Source organism: Grampus griseus, assembly GCF_964374135.1.
Source record: "Grampus griseus genome assembly, chromosome: 17".
NCBI classification, from domain to species: Eukaryota; Metazoa; Chordata; class Mammalia; order Artiodactyla; family Delphinidae; genus Grampus; species Grampus griseus.
Window position 1 is genome coordinate 1,739,795 of NC_139011.1, and position 18,730 is coordinate 1,758,524.

Here is an 18,730-nt window from a genome sequence, read left to right on the forward strand (position 1 = left end):
TGGGAGCCCAGAGCCCTGCTCCACTTCCCGGCTCTTCTGGGTTCCTTGGCCTCTCGGCCTCTGCGGCCTCATCTGTAAAGTGGGCTCCTGGCTGCTCCCTGCAAGGATGTTGGGAGCGTCAGAGACAGCGGCTCCAAGGAGCTTCGACACACGTGGGAGGTGAGGGGCACTGGTGGGCAGGCTGCCCTCCCGGGGCTCTGCCCGTCCTCTGTGCCTTCTCCTCTTGCTCTGGTCATCACGACAGGCCTGGGGGAGCGGGGCTGGGGGGAGTGCGTGTGCCGTTATCTGTCTTCCTGGGGGGGTGCCGTGGGGTGCAGGTCAGTAGGCTTTGCTGCTGAAAATTTGCAGGTAAATTGGAAGCATTGTTCGTGTGAAGCCATGGCTCTGGGAGGAGGGGTATCCCTGGCTCCTGCTGTCTCATCTCTGTGGGGATTGGGTAGGCGCGGCCCCCCACTGGCACCCCACTCCCCAGTCGGGACTGGCACCTCAGGGGTGGATGTCAGCTCACTTGTACCCAGGTTGTTCCCTCAGGGGACAGATAGAATTCATTAAAGGGAGAAGCTGCTAGTTTATTGCATTCGAAAATTTGGTGAATTAAAGGAATCAGTAAAGGATAAGACAACTTGAAAACCCCCCTCAGGCTTTCCTTCCCCGTGATCTGGTCCCAGCTGGGGCGGGTCTGTGCCCTACTGGGTGACGTCCATGCTTCGGTTTCCACAGCCCCTGCCCGGCAGCTGCACTTGGTCTGTAACCAGCTCTGGGATGGGCTTCCCAGGGGGGCCACAGCCCCCCGACGAATAGCTGGGGTTTGTGTGCTTGTAGGGACATTTCCTGGGGGCTCATGAAGAGGCTTGTGACCCCTCGAGAGCTGGGAACGTGGCGGCTGTGCTCTGCAGGGTCTTCTGTGTGGCCCTGGCTCTGGGGGGCTGTGGGGTCCTGCCGAGTGCTCCCCGCAGCCAGGCCTGGGACGGCCACAGGGCCCAGTGTCTGCCCACCATCTACGGCAGCCCCAGCACCCGGGACCCTGTGGGGACGTCCCTCGAGTGACAGGGTGGAGCCCGCCCCCCCGCCCCTTCAGGGCTGCAGGCTGGGGGCTCCTGGGTGCCTGCCGAGAGCTCGGCCTGGTGGCAGCGGGCTGTGCGTGCGGGTAACCTTGGTCTGTGTCTCGGCAGAGTCCCCAGGCCCCATTTGCTGAGCTGTCCGAGGACGAGAAGGTCTTTAACGGGAGTGACAGCGTGTGGCAGGCCCAGGGGCAGGCGCTGCTTCCAGAGATCACCGAGGAGGACCTGGAGGCCATCCGGCTGCGTGAGGAGGCCATCCTGCAGATCGAGGTGCGGGCTGGCGTGCGCACGTGTGCGTGCATGTGTGTGTGCCCATGGGTGTCCCCGGCTGCCGTGGCGGCTCTCGGCGCTCCAGCAGTGGAGACTGGGCCGGCCCTTTGGTGGTGCCACTGCTCTGTGACCAGCAGACTGAGGCCTGCCCCCTGCCCGAGCCCAGAGGGGCTGGACCTGGGCTCCCAGGGCATTGCCTGAGCTTGGCCACCTGGGCCGCCCGGTGGAGAGAGGGAGTCCAGGGAACCCAACAGCGTCTCACCCTGTGTCTCATCGCCCTGCCCCCCGTGTTTTCCTAGTGGACTCAGCCCTCTGGCCACGTGGTGGCACGTGCCAGTCTCCGTGGCTGCTTCCTTCACTGCACGCTTAGGTTTCCAGGAAGCCATTTCGCTCTGATGAGGCCATTCAGCGCCCAGTTAGTTCCAGTGGATAGTTTTTGAGTGGTTGAGTGAACTGCCGAGAGAACTGAACCTGTAATTTGGGGTGGCTGCCAGCAGGTGGCGGTGGTGTTGTCAGTGTCCGACCATGGGGTGTGGGGGGCTGCTAGTTCTTTGTTCTTCTCAAGTTTGCATGTGTGTAATACGTGCTGCCAGGTGTTTTGCTGGCCATGGATGACCTGTGACAACTGCCAGAGGTGTGCAGTTCCCTGAGATGGACCTGTGGGAGCAGGTGCCTGAGTGGGTGTGCCAGTATGTGGGTGGATGTGCAGGTGCAGGGGCAGGTGTGCCAGTGAGTGTGCGAGGGGGCCTCCTGATGTGGGAAGTGCATGTAGAATGTGGCCGTTGGGCCGCCTGGTTCTCTTGGTGGTGGGCCCTGAGCCTCTGAGTGTGTGTCCCCTCCTCCCTCTGGGCCTTGGTTTTGCCTGCCGGCAGAGGAGTTGGGGGGCCTGCCTGCCCCGAAGCTCTCAGGAGCTGGGTTTCTGGAACAAAATTTCCCTAAAAGCAGATTCTTTTAGAAAAACAGAGACTTGGGCAAGTTGGTAAACTGAGTCACTGGCCCAGGCCCTGTTACCGTGTCTGCAATGAGCAGGTCCTACACTCTTGAAGGAGGTGGACGCCCCCCTGAGAGGCGGGGTTCGACCCCCCTCCTTCTGCCCACCCCCACACTTTGGCCTGGTGGAGGAATGCTTGTTTCTTCAGCACCCGACAGAGGACCTGCCTCAGTGGACCGCCTCCCCCCACCAGACCTCGCTGCCCAGAGAGGAAGGCGGCCACACGGGGGCCGTGTCTCGGAAGGCAGCCCTCTTCCTCTTGCCGAGATGGTCCAGAAAGGACCAGACACACAGAGATGTTTTTATCCTGCCGTTGGCACAGTGAGACCTGCTTTCCCAGAGAAGCTGAGAACAAATTAGGAGCCATCGCCCTGACAGCTCCAGGTGCCGGCAGGCCTGAGCAGAGAGGGACCCGCTTCTTCCTGCAGCTCGAGAGCTGAAGCCCTCTTAGGGGGAGCCCCCGACAGCCCCTCGGGCACACCCGGGGGTCTGCACTGCCTGTGTGAGGTGGAATGAAGCGGCTGCTTAGGACGGACGGACTTGGCCTTGGTCCGGCACATAGGGAGCAGAGGTGCAGGCTCCCCAGCAGGGCCCAGGGCCTGAGGATGTGAGTGGGGTGAGGGCTGCCCCCCAGGAAATGCTGGGAGCTCCTGAGCAGGTGGGCCCTCCGCTCTGAGGGCAAAGCCCCAGGAGGTCGTGGGGTTCGCTCAGGGGGTCAGCCAGTGCTTTGGGCAGCCTCTCGTGGCCGCCAGGTTGAGGTAGGGGCCAGATGCACAGCTCTGTGCTCACGCAGAGGCCCCCAGCCGGGGTTCGGGGGAGCAGAGGGCCCAGGTACCGCCAGCCCCTCCTCGTGCGAGTGGTGAGTACAGGCAGGGGGTGGGCTTTACCGGGGGTGAGGGGGCCCCATGTGGAGGCCACTGCTGTCATTTAGCCAAGATGGAGGGGCACGGGCTGGTGGGAGAGGAGTGAGGCTCTGGGCCGACCAGGACCTCGGTTGATGCAGGGCCAGCCTGAATTCAATGTCTTGTCTGTGGCCCTCAGAGCCAGGCTGGAGCTTCCTGGGGGGCCGTGGGCGGGGCCTGAGGCCAGCCTCACTGACTAGCTTGTTTCCTCATCTGCAGTGTGGGTAGTGTGGGTACGAAGCAGGTGCTGGCCAGAGGGTGATGGCGTGGGACGGGGAGTCAGCATCACTGGTCTTGGGCACCACACCTCCCTGCATCCCTTCCTCCCTCCCTGCAACCCTCCCTCCCCCACTTCAGGGTCTTTGGAGGTGGGAAAGACAAAGGGAAATTGTCATTAGCGTTTAAAAAGCCCTCCCCCAGGTTTGCATCTGTCCTGGTGACAGCACATCTCTAACAGGACTTGTTGGGAAGGTGCCGATCAGTCTCGGCAGCAGAGACGGCAGAACCCCGCTGCTTAGGTTTCTTGGGGCTTGTTTGTCCAGATCTGCATGGCCTGTCGGGGGCTGGGCTGTGGTGAGTGGGCCGGTGCTCTGGGAAGGGGACTGTGGGAACAGCCTCAGGAAGACACACGTGGCATTTCTCACCTTGGCAGGCTGCAGACTGGTTCCGTGTGGAAACTCCTTACCGTACCCCCCCTACTGCCCCCCACATTCCAGGGGGGCTTTTGGACTTGCATGGGTTTATGCGTTCACAGTGTTACTGGAGTGAGACTTGTGGTCCCAGGGAGCCCCTTTGAGGCCCTGTTCTGCCTTGAAGGACTTACCTGTTAGGTGGGGGGTAGGGGGTGTGGACGGATGGGGAAACGGAGGCCCAGAAGGTGGAATTAAAGTCACGACAACAGGTTAATCACATCCGATTCCTTCATAATCTTCTCTTTCTGCTTTCTGGTCCATGATGGGCATTTCCGGGGTGGCTGCTGGGCGCCGAGCAGCCTGGCGCGGAGGGTGTGGAGCTGATGGGTCCACTCAGTGTCTCTGTCCCTGCTCTCCTCCCCCTCCCCGAGTCACCTTATGGGACAAAATAAAATGCCAGCCTGGGGTGCCTTTTCCTGGCTTTAGACCCAAGTCTCCACTAACTGGCTGGGTGACCTTGGGCCTGCCTCTCGCCTCGGTCATTTCATCTGTGAAATGGGTGGGTCAGGGAGGAGCCTCCTTCTCGGGGCCCTGCCATTTCAGATGGCCCATGGAGGGCTGTCAGGGGCGACCGGCACCTTGGCTTGCTGGCCAGGGATCAGGTGGTGAGTGGGCAGGAGACTGAGGGCTGCCAGGGCCTCCCGCAGTGGTTCTGGGCCCTTCCCTGGCTCAGTGGCCCCTGGACCTGCTCAGTTAGGTATTGAGTGAGGGCATCCTGCCCTGGGGGCGCCGTAAAGACCTCCACCCAACCTCCTCGGGCAGCCCGTCCTCTGGCAGCACAGAATGTCCTTTAAGACCCTTTGGGGGCTCCCCATTTGTGGGCACGATGAGATGGCCCCCACTGCTCTCTTCCCTGTTACCCCGCAGACACCCCCCTCCCCACCCCTGGGCTCCTGTGATGCCCAGAATGCTCCTCACCTGCTGCTCCTGTGGCTCCTGCCGCCCGGAAGCCCCTTCCCAGATCCGGGTATTGCTGGCTGCCGCCCCCCCCCGCTCTGCCCTCTGCCTGGAGCTCTAGAGGCGGCCCTGGCGATGGAGAGCTGCGTGCCTGGTGTTCCAGTAGCTGGCTCCCTGCCCGAAGGACGGCTGTGCTTGGCCTGCGGGCTCCCAGAGTTCAGGAGACCCCTCTGGATAGGGGGGCACCTCGTGGCTCCAGAGGGCAGAGTGGCTCATCACGAAGGGGAGCCGCGCCAGCCCAGGGCACGCGTGTCCCTGGCACGTGATCCCGTGGAGCCAGGATGTCGGTACCCGCTTCCCCACAGGCACGCCACACGGCTGGGACCCAGGTGGTCTGAGCCCTGGCCGCACCCAGGTGGGGCGCATCAGGAGGGCCGTGCCAGGCCGAGGGGAGCTCCGAGCATACAGGAGCCTGGTCTGCGGGGCGGGTCCCTCCGACGAGAGGGCACCTGCGGCACCATGCACCCCCTGCCAGCCCTTGGCTCCCCTCTCGGGCTCCTTCCCCCCGCCCTGCTTTGGAGGCGGCTGGTCTCTGGCTTCCCAGCTGAGGGCACCTCCCTGACACTGGTTCCAGGTGGGTCAGGCCTCAGGGGCCCCAAACCTCCCAGGACCCCGAGGGTCGGGGAGGGGTGCTGCTGGGGCAGAGGTGGCGGCTCGCAGCCTCCTGGCCAGTGGCCCTGTTTGGAGCAGAGAGGAGAGGGAACGTCCATCTCGTTATGGAGTGTGAGCTGTACGTGGGTTCAGGCAGCGGCGTGAGGCTGGGAGTGGGCAGGCAGCGGCGGGATCGGTGGGCGTCAGGAGGTGTCTGGGCTCCCGGTGAAGTAGTGTCCAGGAGCTGCTGCCCCTCCCCACTGTCGGCCAGCGGCAGCTCTGTCCCCAGGCCTGTCCTCTGCCCCTCGACGGCCTGTATCTCCACCTGCAGTTGTGCCAGAGCCCTGCGTCCTCCAGGGCCTCGGCCCTCCCTCCTCTGGAGTCTGGCCTGCAGGGCTGGGTGCCCACTGCCCATTCTCAGTGGCCGTGAACCCTCCACCCTGTGCCTTCTGTAACTGAGCATGTGGGGTCCCGAAAGAAGGGCTGGGGTCCCTTCAGACACACAGCAAGGCTGTGGCCAGCCTGGGGAGAGCCGGCTCTCCCAGCGGGCCCCGCCTCGCATCCCTTCCAGCCTCAGGTCCCCTCTCTGAGCCTGTTTCTTAGTCCTGTGGGGTGATCAGAAATGGGGGACTCTCAGATAATGGGCTGTGGGGTGCTTGGCGGACTGGAATGTGGGGCATCCCTGGGTGCCACTGTGGTGACCCCTGGGGCTGCAGGCTGAGCTGGGGGCTGGGAGACAGGGCGAGGCCTCTCCCGAGGGGCAGGAGGGGTGCCTGCAGGTCCCCACCACACTCCCTCAAGTGCCCAGCCCTCCGCCGGGGCCCCTTTCCCGGGAGCCCATCCTCCCAGAGGGCGGAGGCAAGGCCTCCAGAGCTTCCTCTTCTGGAGACAAGGCCGCCCTCAGAGCCCCAGTCTCCCTCTGGCCAGTGGCTTGCCTGCTGTCCCTATAGCTGCGGCCGGTGGTCCTCATGGACCCTCAGGGCCCTCCCTGCTGCCCAAGTGCTAACGGGTGACCCCTGCTTTGTCCCTGCACGGCTGCCCCTCGCCTCTGCCAGGGGTGCCTCCACACCCCCGTGCTCCTGCTGCCCCCTGGCCAGCTCTGGGCCCACGTCCTCCCAGGTTCTCGGTGGGGCGGCCCTCTCCAGCCTGGGGGCAGTTTGGTCCCACCTCCCAGACCTGGGCTCCTCGTTGCCCCCGAAGTGGGCTGCCCTGTCCCTCCTCCCTGAGTGCGGCCGAGGTCGCAGTGCCAGGACCGGGCCAGTGCGTCCCTCCAGCCCCACCCCCGTCCCGAGCCTGGACCCTTGTTCCTCCAGACACTCCAGCAACTTGTTTCCTTTTATTTTCAGGTTTTGACTTAGATGTTGCCTGTCTAAAATTTCAGTTGTCCTCTGCATTGTCTAACAAAGCACTTAATTACTTACCTCGTTATTATTTCTCTTCTTCCAGGAGAACGTAAGCCCCATGGAGGCAGGGATTTTCGTCTGTTTTAGTCCTGGCGCCCCAGAGGGTGCACGACACTGTCTGGGCACTCAGTGACTCTCTGTGGAACAATCAGGGGGATGGGGGATGGAGGGGTGGGTAGATAGATGGATGGTAGGGGCATGGGTGGGGGATGGGTGGGTAGATGGACAGGGTTGAGTGGATGGCAGGTGAATGGGTGAAAAGTTGTACGTGTTGGGACTCTGCAGAAGATTTGTGTTTTAATAAAAGGGCTCTGCTGCCTTTATTTACACGCAGCTTCTCGTCAGCCCACACAAAAGCCCTGTGAACGTGAGCAGCGCGGCGCTCCAGCTTGACCAGGGATGAGGTGGAGCCTTGGCGGAGTCGTCACCTGGCCGGGCCACAGGCCGCACGGCTTGCGTGTGGCAGAGCCGGGACTGGAGCCCAGCCGCCTGACTCGAGAGCGGGGCTATCCCGACCGTGATGCTCTGACACCTTCCCCAGATGAGGAGGTTGCAGCAGGGCACTGAGATCGCCCCACGAGGGGTTGGCGGAGCCCAGGAGCCAGCCCACGAGGCCCAGCTCCGCCTGCCCATGGCCGGTCTCTGAACTCTGGTTGAGGTGGCCTCCTCCTGTCTGGAGGGCAGGGCGGTGCCTGGTCTCCCCAGGGGGTCGGGAGGAGTTCGAATGAGACGGGCACGTGCCCCCAGCCACTGCCAGCATGGAACGGGCTTGCCAGGCATGGGTCTGGCCGACTCACCTGTTGCCTCCCAGCCAGCTCTGCCCGCGGCCTGTGCTGCCATGTCTTCACCGGCTCCTTGTGCCAAGCCCAGCTCACCTGATCTCACCTGTGAGGCCTGGCGCTACCTGTTCCCCTCCTGAGCTGCCGTGTCACCTGACCCAGGTGCAGAGCTCTGTGCTCACCAGCTGCTCTGTTGCCATGGCTACCTGGCAGGCCGAGGAGGGAGCAGGCTGGGGTAGAGAGGGGCCAGGAAGGGCCTCCAGGCTGAGCAGAGCGTGTGGGGCCTCAGCCACCCTGCCCGTAGCTGGCATTGTGTGGCCAGAGGGTGGGGGGTTGTTGATCTGGCCAATATCTAGCTATAAACATGGGAATAAATCAATAAATAAAGTTTGGCTATTCCGTGAACTGGGACCGCGTCTCTGTAGGTGGATGGTTGCCAAGATCCTAATTACGAGAAGAGATTGCGTGATAGAGAAAAGTGCAGCGGCATTTTCTTTCCTTTTGCTCTTAAAGGTGGAGGACACACACACACACACACACACACACACACACACACACACACACACACACACACACACACACACACACACACACACACGAGGTTTTATTATGTCCTATGCAAGGTTGTTATTCCTCAGCGCCAGTAAAAAGAGAGAAGATTCCGTGAGAGCTTTTAATGAGTTCTAGTTTTAGAAGCCATCAGGAAAATAATTGCCTGCTTTAAACATTTACTAAGTTAAGGTGCTTTATAGTCTCTCCCGCTCTCTGGTGCCCACGCCTGGGCACATGGCTCCCAGTGCCGCCCTCGTGCGTCGTGGCTGGGGCTGCCCTGGGGGCTCCATCCTAGGGCAGCCCTGGGGGGCTTCTGGGCTCCCAGCATGGCCCCTGTGACCAGCCAGGCCTTGAGGTCACACCCCGGGGACTGAGTCCTGGACTTCTGCCTGGAGCTCGGCTCCTACCCCAGCTCCTGGTGGGGCCCAGATCTCTGGCACAGCCCCCTCATTTGCCCTTGGCATCCTCCATCGGGAGCCCAGGCCTGCTCGGGTGCCCAGCACGGTGACCGGAGGGACAGCCATCCGTGCCGGTCGCCTGTGCCCAGATACTGCCGCTCTGTGTGCTGCCCCCTCCCCTGGGCCCCTCCCTCTCCTGGCCCGTCATCAGGTCTACCCCCAGCCAGCACGTCCCAGCACCCGTGAGTGATCCTGGACGAGGAGGAGGTGCTAGCCCACAAACTCCTCCACCGGCCAGAGGCCTGGGGCTGGGGTGGGGACCGCAGACCCCGGGCAGCCAGGGTCACACCTGCTCCACATTACTAGGGACGTGCGCGTGGGGCTCCCTGCCCCAGACCTTGCAGGGGGGCTGGAGGCTGTGTGCCCACAGGCTCATCTGGCTGGGAGCTGGGATCCTGGGGTCCCCATGCTCTGAGCAGCCCCTCGGAGCCAGTCTGGTCCGTTCTCTGAGGTCACATAGGAGGCTTCTGCCTGGGAGTCCAGGAGGGGTCTGTGGCCCCAGGCTCGCCTGCCACCCTTTTCCCGTGGTCCGTCTGGTTCTGCGTGGTGGTGGGGGGGCGCACCCTGCTGAGCCCCTCACGGTGGCCCGAGGTCGGGGGTCAGCCTGGTGCTGGGGCAGTGTCCCCTGCTCCCATCTTCGCTCCCTTGGCCACCAAGCTGGTGGAGACCCGCTGGAGCGGGTGGCCCTGGACACCCTCGCCCCTCATCCCCCCCACGCGGCTTCCTTCTTTTTTGAGTGGGTAAGATCTTTATTCAGAAGGATTGTTCCAGGGAGTGGGGGGCTCTTGAGCGAGGAGGACGCTGTGCTGTATGACGTGCAAACACCTGGGAGTCGGGACTGGCTTCTCGTCTGCAAGGGAGTGCGCCGAGCCGGAGGGGCTGGGCTGGGGCATCCGCGGGGGGCGCAGGCCATGGAAAGGAGCTGGGCTGACACTTGGCCAGCACGCCTCCTGCCCCAGCGGGTCGCGGGATGAGTGGTTCGGTTCATCTTGTGTGAGGCAGAGAGGGAATTAGGGGTCCGGGCCCAGCCTCGTCCTGGGCGAGTCAGGTCTGCGTCACGTGGGGAAGGGTCTCTGCAGAAAGCCGTCCCTGGAGCACGGAGCGTCGCCAGGAGCCCAGCCTGAGGGTCTCTTCCAAGCGAGGGGTTTATTCATCGCCGAACAGCTCGGAGGGTCATGGGTCTGAGGGCGAAGCAGGGCCCCAGGACAGTCTGCAGAAGACGTGGGGCTGGAGGCGCTCCTCAACGCCAGCCGAGCGGTGGCGACGGTCAGCGGCCGGAGTCTCAGGCGTCTTAAAAAGAGGGAGGCTGGGAATGAAGGAGGGTGTCCGTGTCAAAGGTTACATCGACTCCCCAGACCCCAGCGAGTGGAGACCTCCCAGGAGGCAGCCGTGATGATGAGTTTCTGGAGGATGAGATGCGGGTGCCCTTGGAGCGCAGTCCGGGCGGGTCGCCTGCGTGAGGCTCAGCCTCCTCGGTGCTGCTGGCCTGTGCGCCCGGCGCTCTGGGTGCGTCTCAGCTCACGCCAGCGGACCGGGTCATTGCCGCTCCAGGCCGGCGTCCTTGGCCACAGCCCCGACCGTGTTCGGAGGGCTGCTCGCTACAGAAAGGTCGCGTGGGGAGGAGACAAGGCCCTGGTGGAGACGGCCGTGTGCAGAGCTGGTCGGCAGCCCCTGCGCCTGCGTGTTTGCAGCGTTTGGGGGCTTGCGTTGGCTGCTGCATCTCTGTGGGGGCCTCTCCTGAAGCCCAGAACGTGAGCCGGACCGGGGACCCCGTGTTCCACCCGGGCTGTCCTGGGTTCTCGGGGTCAGTGCTGCTGCAGCAGCCGTGTGTCCCGCCGAGGCCAGGCCGCGGCGACGCACGGCTGCTCGTGCTCCAGGGGCGGTGGGCTCGCTCCCAGGCCCCTGCTCAGCCACCCCCTCCCTGTCCTCTCCCTTGCGAGGCTCCATCCCTGTGCCCACGGGAAGGGGTCCAGCGCGTGCACGTTAAGTCTGCCGGTGCCAGTGGCTGTGGCACCAGACGTCCCTGGGAGCACCCGCCACCCCTGGGTGCTGATCAGGTGTCCCGACTGCCGGGGCTGCCCCGCTCCCGGCGGTGACCCAGGGAAGGGGGGCCGGGCAGGCGTGAACGCGGGTGCCGGTATTCCCCAGCTGCGTGTCCCGGGGCAAGTCCCTTAACCTCTGGTGACGATTTCCCCGTCTGTGAAGTGGGGGTACCAGCGGTGCCCTCACACAGCATGGGAGGCTGTGTGCCCTAGAAAAGCTCCTCTGAGCCCCCGAGTCCAAGTGCACCCACGGTCAGGCTCAGGGCCCCCAGGCCAGCCTTGTGCGAGAGAGACTTCTGTCCGCGGCCCACCGGGCAAGCTCAGGGGCCGAGGTCAAGGTTGGTGGTCTGGTGGCCTTGGGACGGGAACCTGGAAGTGTGAAGAGGTGTGTCTGTCTGCCTGAGGCCTGGCTGATACCGCGGCTGTCGCGTGTGACCTTGAGGTCTGGACCTTAGGGTGGCGCCTAAGCTTGGCCTCCCCCCCAGTGGCCTCAGCCAGGGAGGGCCGTGGGGATGCGGATCCCGGAAATGGGCCCAGGCCAAGGCCACTCGAGGCCCCACGCTCACCACCACCTTCCCGGCTGTGGGCCCCGTCCCAGCAGAGCCGCCGCCTCCGCCGTGTGTGAGCCCCGTGGTGGAATTGCAGTTGATAGTACGTGTTGGTTTAAGATCAGGCTAATTGCTTCATCTCCCAGAGCACTCCTAAAAAGGGGATGAGTCTCCTGGTAATATTTTGCAGTGGGGTGAAATGAGCCTCGTGGAAGTCAGTCCAGGCTCCGCGTGAGCTGCAGGGTGGCAGGGGCAGGGGCGGGCTGTGAACGCTCCCCGCCGTCTCACGGGCGTGAAGGAACCTTCCCTCTGGCTCTACCCTGGCCAGGCGCTGGGCACTGAGGGAGGAGGAGGTTTGGATTTGCCCAGTGGTAGGTGGGGGAACCTGGCTCCGAGGTGAATGGCTTTGCGCAGGGTCACCTGGCTGGCCGGTGGAGGAGCCGTCTCCTGCAGGGAGAGGGCTTCAAGTCAGCGGGCATCGGTGCCCATCCCAGCCCTCCCCCTTTCTGTGAGGCCCGGGAGGGCACACACCTTTCCGGGCCCCGCAACCTCCATTGTCAGGTGGGTGCTGTGACCCACCTTCACAGGTGCTGCCAGGTGTGAAGGTGCCATGTGTGAGGTGCCCCTGGCACAACCCCAGGCAGGTGGTCCGTGAGTGGTGTGGCCACACCCCTCACCAGCATCACTGGTACTGTTGCTGGGCAAAGTGGAGTTAGGATAGAGGTGGGCGGCACGGAAGATGCAAGAGGCCAGCGTGACATGCAGGGCGGGAGGTACCCCAGAGTTTCCTGGGCTCAGTTCTGCTTCTTACCCCATTCACTAGCTTCACAAAGTTACTCATTCTTTAGACAGCAGTGGGGCTACCGTCCATCCACCCACCCACCACCGTCCATCCATCGTCCATCCATCCATCCACCCACCACCCACCCACGTGTGCTGGCCCACGCTAGGTGCCGAGTGTACAGAGAAGGAAAAGTGGACCCTCTGTCAAGGAGCCCCCCCAGGAGGGAATGAGGAGTGAGGTGCCTGCAGGACTGACAGGCCTGTGGGAGGTGCAGACTGTGCCCTCTGCTCTCAGCCTCCTTCCCCCTTTAGTCAGGCCTGCAGGACAGTGCTGGGGCCACAGCCCTGCACTAGACTAGACTGCAGCCTTCCAGGGTCCTCTGTACACGGCAAGGGAGCGCGCAGCCCTGGGATCCTCAGCATGGGGTTTGGCCTCGGGGTCAGGAGACAGTGTTTCAGATCCCAGCAATGTCTCTGACTTGCGGGGTGACCCTGGGCTTGTTCTGGTCCTTGCCTCTCACTTAGCACTCTTGGTGGCCGTGCCCTTGACCTAATGGCTGCCATCTTGTTTCCACAGAGTGACCTGTTGGATGTGAACCAGATCATCAAGGACTTGGCCTCCATGGTGTCAGAGCAAGGAGAGGCCATCGGTGGGTACCCATGCCATCCACCCAGCCACCTGCCCGTTCCCCCAGGCGCGGGCAGACGGCAAGGCCCGGGCAGGTTTGGAGGTCTGGGCGTCTGCCGCATTCCCTCCCCACCTCCTCAGGTCGCCCCCAGCCCCTCGGGAAGGCCGGGCCTGAGGAGTTTCACGCAAGAGGCTGGCCCACCCGTTCTGCTCTTGGAAGAGCCCTGGCCTGCCTGCCCCCGCCCCCCCGCCCCGGGCTTTCCTCCCCAGCCAGGGACTCCCCAGGGGGAGGACAAGCTGTCCTGGGCGGGGGATGGGCTGCAGTGGGTCCCCCCACGGAGACTGCTGGGGGTGTGCAGCCGGGAGCCGCTTCCCAGGAAACGTACGTGGTGGGTTACAGGGCTGTGAGGGGGGAGCTGACGTCCCTGCTGTTTCCCAGTCTCCCCAACGTGAGGGCCTCGGCCCCACCCAGCCTGGCCTGCCACCTGCTGTGGCCTTAAGGCTTTCCTGCTGCTGCCCTGAGTGCCCGGCTGCCCTGGGCAGCGGGGAGGTCGGGGAGGGGGTACTCACAGCCCCTGGCCTGGAAGAGCAAGGCGGCTCGGGGCACCCCGAGCCACTCGGCCAGCAGTCAGCACCCAGCCACGGCCCAGGGCTGCCCCCCACCCTCACCCTTTCCCCTGCCGAGTCGTTGCCTCACTGGGGTCCCCTGGCTCTGAGTAGCCTCCCGCCTCTCAGGCCTGGGCGCCGGCGAGGTGCTGAGGCCCATGCATGCCCTGCTCCCCAGCGGGCGGCCCGGCTGCCTTCCTCGGGGTGTGCTGCACCCCCAGGAACAGAGCGACTGGAGAGAGTCGGGCTGCGCCGCCTCAGGCCCCTCGCTCAGCTGCAGAGCCTGGGTTCCCGCAGGACCCTGCTCTGGCGGGGCCGCCCGTCTCCCCAGGGCCCCGTCTGTCTCCACGTCCTCCCTCACCTCGCTCTGGCTGCCGTCTCGTCTGGGTGTGCAGGAGGCTTTTACGCTCCAGATGGACACCCAGGTGTCACCCGGATGGTCACTGAGCCCCATCACTGATCGGGAGGGGCTGTGTCCCGGGCGGGGAGGTGGCGAGGACTCACCTGCTGTGACCCTGGTTGGGGCCCGGCAGAGGGGATGGGCACCTGGGCCCAGACGGGCCCCCGCTGCGTGCTGCGTGCTGTTATGGGTGTCCCTGCGATGACGGTTGTCGGCCTGGGGCCACCGTCCCCTCTACGGGGTGCAGTGGAGACCCGGGGCCACGAGCCGGGGTCGGGGGCTCTGCTCTCCACGGCCCGTCCCATCTGCTGCCAGGCGCCTGTTGGCCTCCGCCCGCCCTGAGCCTCTGGTGCCTTTCCAGGGTCCAGCAGCGGCAAGGCCGTGTGCCGGCGCAGCTCCAGCCCCGAGCCGGCCGTGGTGGCCCTGCTGCCCGGGCCGGGCTGTGCGCCCCTGCGGCCGGGCTCCCACTCACGCACCAAGACGCGGAAGCCCAACTTCAGCCCGCAGGAGACCGAGGTGCTGGTGCAGAGGGTGACGCGCCACTACCCGCTGCTGTTCGGGGCTCTGCGGGGCCCACCCGCCCGGAAGCACCGCGTGTGGAGCCGCATCCTGCAGGCGGTGAACGCGCTGGGCTACTGCCGCCGCGACCTGGGCGACGTCAAGCACAAGTGGCGGGACCTGCGAGGGGTGGTGCGCAGGAAGCTGGCCGAGCGCCCCCGGGCCCCCGGCCCCGTCCTCACGCCCGTCGAGCGCATGGTGGCTGAGACCTTCACGGCCCCCGGCCCCGCCGGCGAGGGCCAGCCCGCCGAGGCCCTGCCGAGTAAGTGGACCCTCAACAGCCTGCACGGAGCTTCGAGCAAGAACCACGGAGAGAGCTGAGGCCCCTGTGCGTCTGCTGGGGAGACCGAGGCTCCAGGCCAGTCCTGGGCGTGAAGGAGCTGAGGCTCAGAGCCAGGTCCATCTGGGGTCGCCCCACATGACAGGGCCTCCGCGGGGCCTCCGGGACCTCGGAAAGTGAATCGCTCGGGTGCTCGTGGGAGGCCGGCACCGTTTCCTCCATCACTGGCCCGGCTTAGCTCACCTCCCTGCCCCTGCCGTGCCCTGTCTTGGGCGTGGTGCAGGCAGGGCAGGTGAGCTCACCTCCTGACGCCCTCTTGGGCTCTCGGAGTGGGGTCCCTTCTCCCTGGGTCACTCAGCCCCCAGAACAGGCCAGGGCAGTGTCTGGGGCTCGCAGCCTCCCAGGGCCCACCGCCGGGGCCAGCTTTGCAGAAGTTTCTGAGCCTGGTGTGGAGGGCGGGCCGGGCCCTCCGGGGCGCCTCAGCATCTCCTCCCCGCACCCGTTTTCCTCCTCCTCCTCGAGGCGCCTCTCAGTGTCCGTCAGGGGTGCCCTTCGCCGGGCTGCCTTCTGTCTGCGCGTAATGGCTCCACCCACAGCTCCAAGCTGAGCTCCACCGGACCCTTGCCTCACCCCTTCCTGGGGAGCTGCTGGAAGGACTTTGGAGACGATGGCAGAAGCAGGACCAGCTCCCTCCTGAGGGCTGCAGCGTGGGCGGCAGGATTCAGCCTCGTGGGGACGAGCAGGGGCCACAGACGCCCTCAGCAGAGGCCCCAGCAGACCTTCTAGTGGGGGTCTGCACCAAGCAGGGCTGGGCGGATCAGAGATGCACGCAGACCCAGGACACGGCCGTGCCCTGGGCTGGACCGTGGGGAGGGGCCTAGTTCGGGAGGCCACCTGCTCCCCCACAGGCAGAGCCAGACCTGGTTTTGGGGTGCTGCAGGGTGGGCACACTCTAAGGGCCGAGGGGGGCTGGCAGCAGGTGGCACGGGTGTGGCCCTGGGTGTTGAGACCCGTCCCGCGAGTTCCCAGCCCTGGATCAAGGCAGGAGCTTGGTGGCTGTGTTTCTCCTGGTGGCCCCCGGGTGCGGCGCTCGGCACGCTCCTCGGTCACGAGGCCCAGCCTGGCGCAGACGCCCCTGCCTGCTCTGGTGGGCCGGCGGCCCCTCTCCCGCGCCCCGTGGCTCCCGGCTCTCCTCCGTCGGGACGGTACGCTGGCAGCGAGCTCCTCTTGGCATCGGCTGGCACAGTGCTGACTCAGAGAGGTTTGCTGAATGAGTGAGAGAGAGGGGTAGGGGCAGGACACCCACTCTCCGCTCTGGTGGGCTGAGACCAAGCAGGGGAGTGGCTGCCACGCCTGGTTTGGGGGTGGCTCGAGGCCCAGCCCCACTGGCTCCTGCCTCTGGGTCAGTTCTGGCCTGGGGCTTGGGCAGGGTCCGGCTGCAGGGCTGCGGACGGCTGGCTGGCAGAGTGCAGGCCACCCACCCCCGGCGTGCCTGTAGCTCTGTCCATGTTTGGGGGAGTGGTGCTGAGGGGTTCTCTTTGGTCCCGGGGGGCCTGACCCAGAGTCTGGGTGCCCCGGAGACCCCCAGAGCAGAGGCCTCCAGGGCAGCCCCCGCCGAGCACCTGCCGCGGGGACTGGGGGGGAGCCCGGGGGCCTGTGGCCCTGCCTGTGCCCCTCCTGATGGGGCTCCCCATGGAGCGGCCGGACTCAGGCTTCAGGGAGGGCACCACAGGCAGGGAAGACGCCCCCTGCTCAGCCCGGGGCCCAGGGGACTTGGTGCCTGGGCGGCACCTGTGTTTATGGGAACGGTCCCTGCCTGGGCCTGGGTGGCGCCCGGGAGCGCAGCTCTCCAGGGAGACGTGGGCGTTTAGCCGTTTCCGCCTCTGGAGTACTCACCAAAATGCATGAATTTGGAGGCTTGTCCTGTTTTCCTACAAGAATGTACTTGATGCACCTCTGCGCCTGGTCCCTGCTGAGGGCCGTGCCCATGGCCGTGCCCACTCCCTGATCGTCTGGGCGGTCCTTCCCTTTGGGAGGAGAGAAAACAGCATAGAGAATCGCCCTGGTCCTCAGCTGGGTGCAAACCCGGTTCCTGCTGGGGTCAAGCACCGCGGTCCTGACTCACCCCTGCCCTGCGTGCCCTCCAGCTGGGCTGTGCAGCCACAGCGGGGCAAGGATGGATCTGGCCCCTGTTTTCTGTGATGCTGCCTTTTTACCAAGGGCGTCGCGGAGGGGAGTCTCCTGGTGTGCAAGGGCGGCCCCGGGCCTCGTCAGGGCGGCTCAGGTGTGCTGTGGGGCTGGCACCTCTGGGGGGCTACGTGGACGCGCCCAGCCGGCCCCTGCCTGAAGTCCTGGTCCGCACTCAGCCCCTCAGTGTTGTCAGGACCGGCCGCTTAGTGCACTTGCTGACGTCCAGGGCCGAGTGCGGAGGAGGGTGTTCCCAGGCCGTCTCGCCGTCTTCACGGTGACTGTGAGCGTGCAGTCATTGCAGAGCCGGGCCTCACTCTTTCCCGAGTGGGCTGCCGTGGCTCCAGGGGACAGGCACTCCTGGGCTCTCTGTCCGGACAGCTCAGGCCGGCCAGCGCCCACGCCAGGGGGCCGACCGGTGCCCCCTCGCTGCAGCCTCTGTTCTCTGGAGGCTGGACTCCCCGCTTGTGCCTGGAGTGATCACCGGGGGGGGCAGATGCCGTCCACGCCCCGTCCGCACGGCCCTGGGCGACCTCAGGTTCTCCACTCTATAATTGCTTCTGTTGTCTTGATTTGCAGATAGTATTGAAGCCGGCCTTGAGGCTGCGTCCTCGCACGCAGAGGCGGCCAGCGAGCTCCTGGCCGGAGCCAGCCGGCACCAAGTAAGTCAGTGTGAGGGGACAGCCCGCCGCCCCTCTGGCCCCTGCCCGCGCCCGGGAGGGGCAGGCCCGCAGGGTCTTCTCTGCGCCCAGGCGGGCTGCTATGGGGGAGGGGAGAGGAAGGGGTTGCGGGCCGCATGCCCAGGGTGGGAGGTCCCGCCTCCCCCTAGTCTGCACCACCCCCTCCCCCAACCGCGCCACCGAGAGCGCGGCCGGGGCTTCTGCCCACCGCTCAGCAGTGAAGTGAGAGGGCAGGGGTGAGGGGCGGCCAGGAGCAGTGCCCACCAGCTGGGTCTCGCTGCAGTGGGTGCCGACGTTGCTGTGTCTCCCTGTTCCCAGGGTGTGCGGCACCCCAGCTGCCCCTGCAGGAAGCTCTGCGGCTTCTCCCTTATTCTCAGAAGGGCAGGATGGGTCTGTCGGTGTCTGCTGCCTTCCTGGAGGGCGCGGACCACGGAGAGGGCCGCCTGGCCTTCCGGCCGCTGGGCCGGGTGTGGCCGTGTCTGCCCCTGGCCTGGCCCCCGGCTGGAGCTGGTGGGGCCCTCTCTGCTTGGGACGAGTTGGCCGGCTCAGAGGGAGTGAGGACAAATATCTGACCCTGATTTGCTTGAGATGGGCTTAGGGTAGCCTTGGGGACCAATGCCGGGCTGCCGTGCTGACCTGCAGCCACCGCGTGAGCCCCTGACTGGGCCAGGCAGGCTTGGACCTGGGTCCAGCAGGGAGGGGGGGCCCGCAGCCGCCCTCCGCTTGCTCGCTGTCACTCACTGGCCCTCCGCTCCGTGCTGCGCCCCGACTCGCAGGGGTGGAGCCCACAGAGCGCATCTCTCCTGGAGCGTGCGTCCTAGGGGAGGTCGGGGTGGACAGTGCAGTCCAGTGACGCGAGGGCCCTGGGCCAGCCGAGGCAGGGAGGGCTTCCTGGGGTAGCGCTGAGCAGGAGTTGTCCTGGCAGAGGGGACAGAGGCCAAGGAAGGGGCTGCCCGGGCGAGCTCGGGACGCCCCAGGCCGGGGTGCGGACAGCTGCGTGGGGGCCGTGCCGGCGGGAGCAGGGAGGGGGCCGGGGAGAGATGATGGATGACGTCCTGTTCCCTGGGGGCTTTGGGAAGTCAGGGCTGTGCTGGGCAAGGGACTCCAGTTGCCTTAGCGGGGAGGAGAGGGCACAGGGTGACGGTCTGGACCAGGCAGGGCTGTGGGTGGGGCGAAGCGTGGGAAAGAGCGGCCCCTCCTAGCAGCTGCGCTCCCTTCCCAGGCTTCCCGTCCCTCAGGGAGCCCAGTGGGCAGAGCGCACGCGGGACGGGAGGCTGCTGGACTCCACGAGAGTGCGTCGTGGGGTGGAGGCTGGCCCCACTGCTGGCCTCCCCTTTTTCTGTCAGTGGCCACTAGACGCCT

At 65.5% G+C, this 18,730-nt stretch overlaps 1 protein-coding gene across 1 annotated transcript in view; it reads left to right on the top strand.

Moving 5' to 3' along the window:
* Positions 1 to 18,730, top strand: part of TSNARE1 (t-SNARE domain containing 1) — a gene marked incomplete at its 3' end in the record, with an annotated part of 79,827 nt that overhangs the window by 59,076 nt on the left and 2,021 nt on the right. The window contains exons 10-12 of the mRNA XM_082675309.1: positions 1,173 to 1,331; positions 12,607 to 12,679; positions 17,268 to 17,350. Of these exons, the coding sequence (XP_082531435.1) occupies positions 1,173 to 1,331; positions 12,607 to 12,679; positions 17,268 to 17,350 (315 nt within the window). The remainder of the gene's footprint in view (positions 1 to 1,172; positions 1,332 to 12,606; positions 12,680 to 17,267; positions 17,351 to 18,730) is intronic.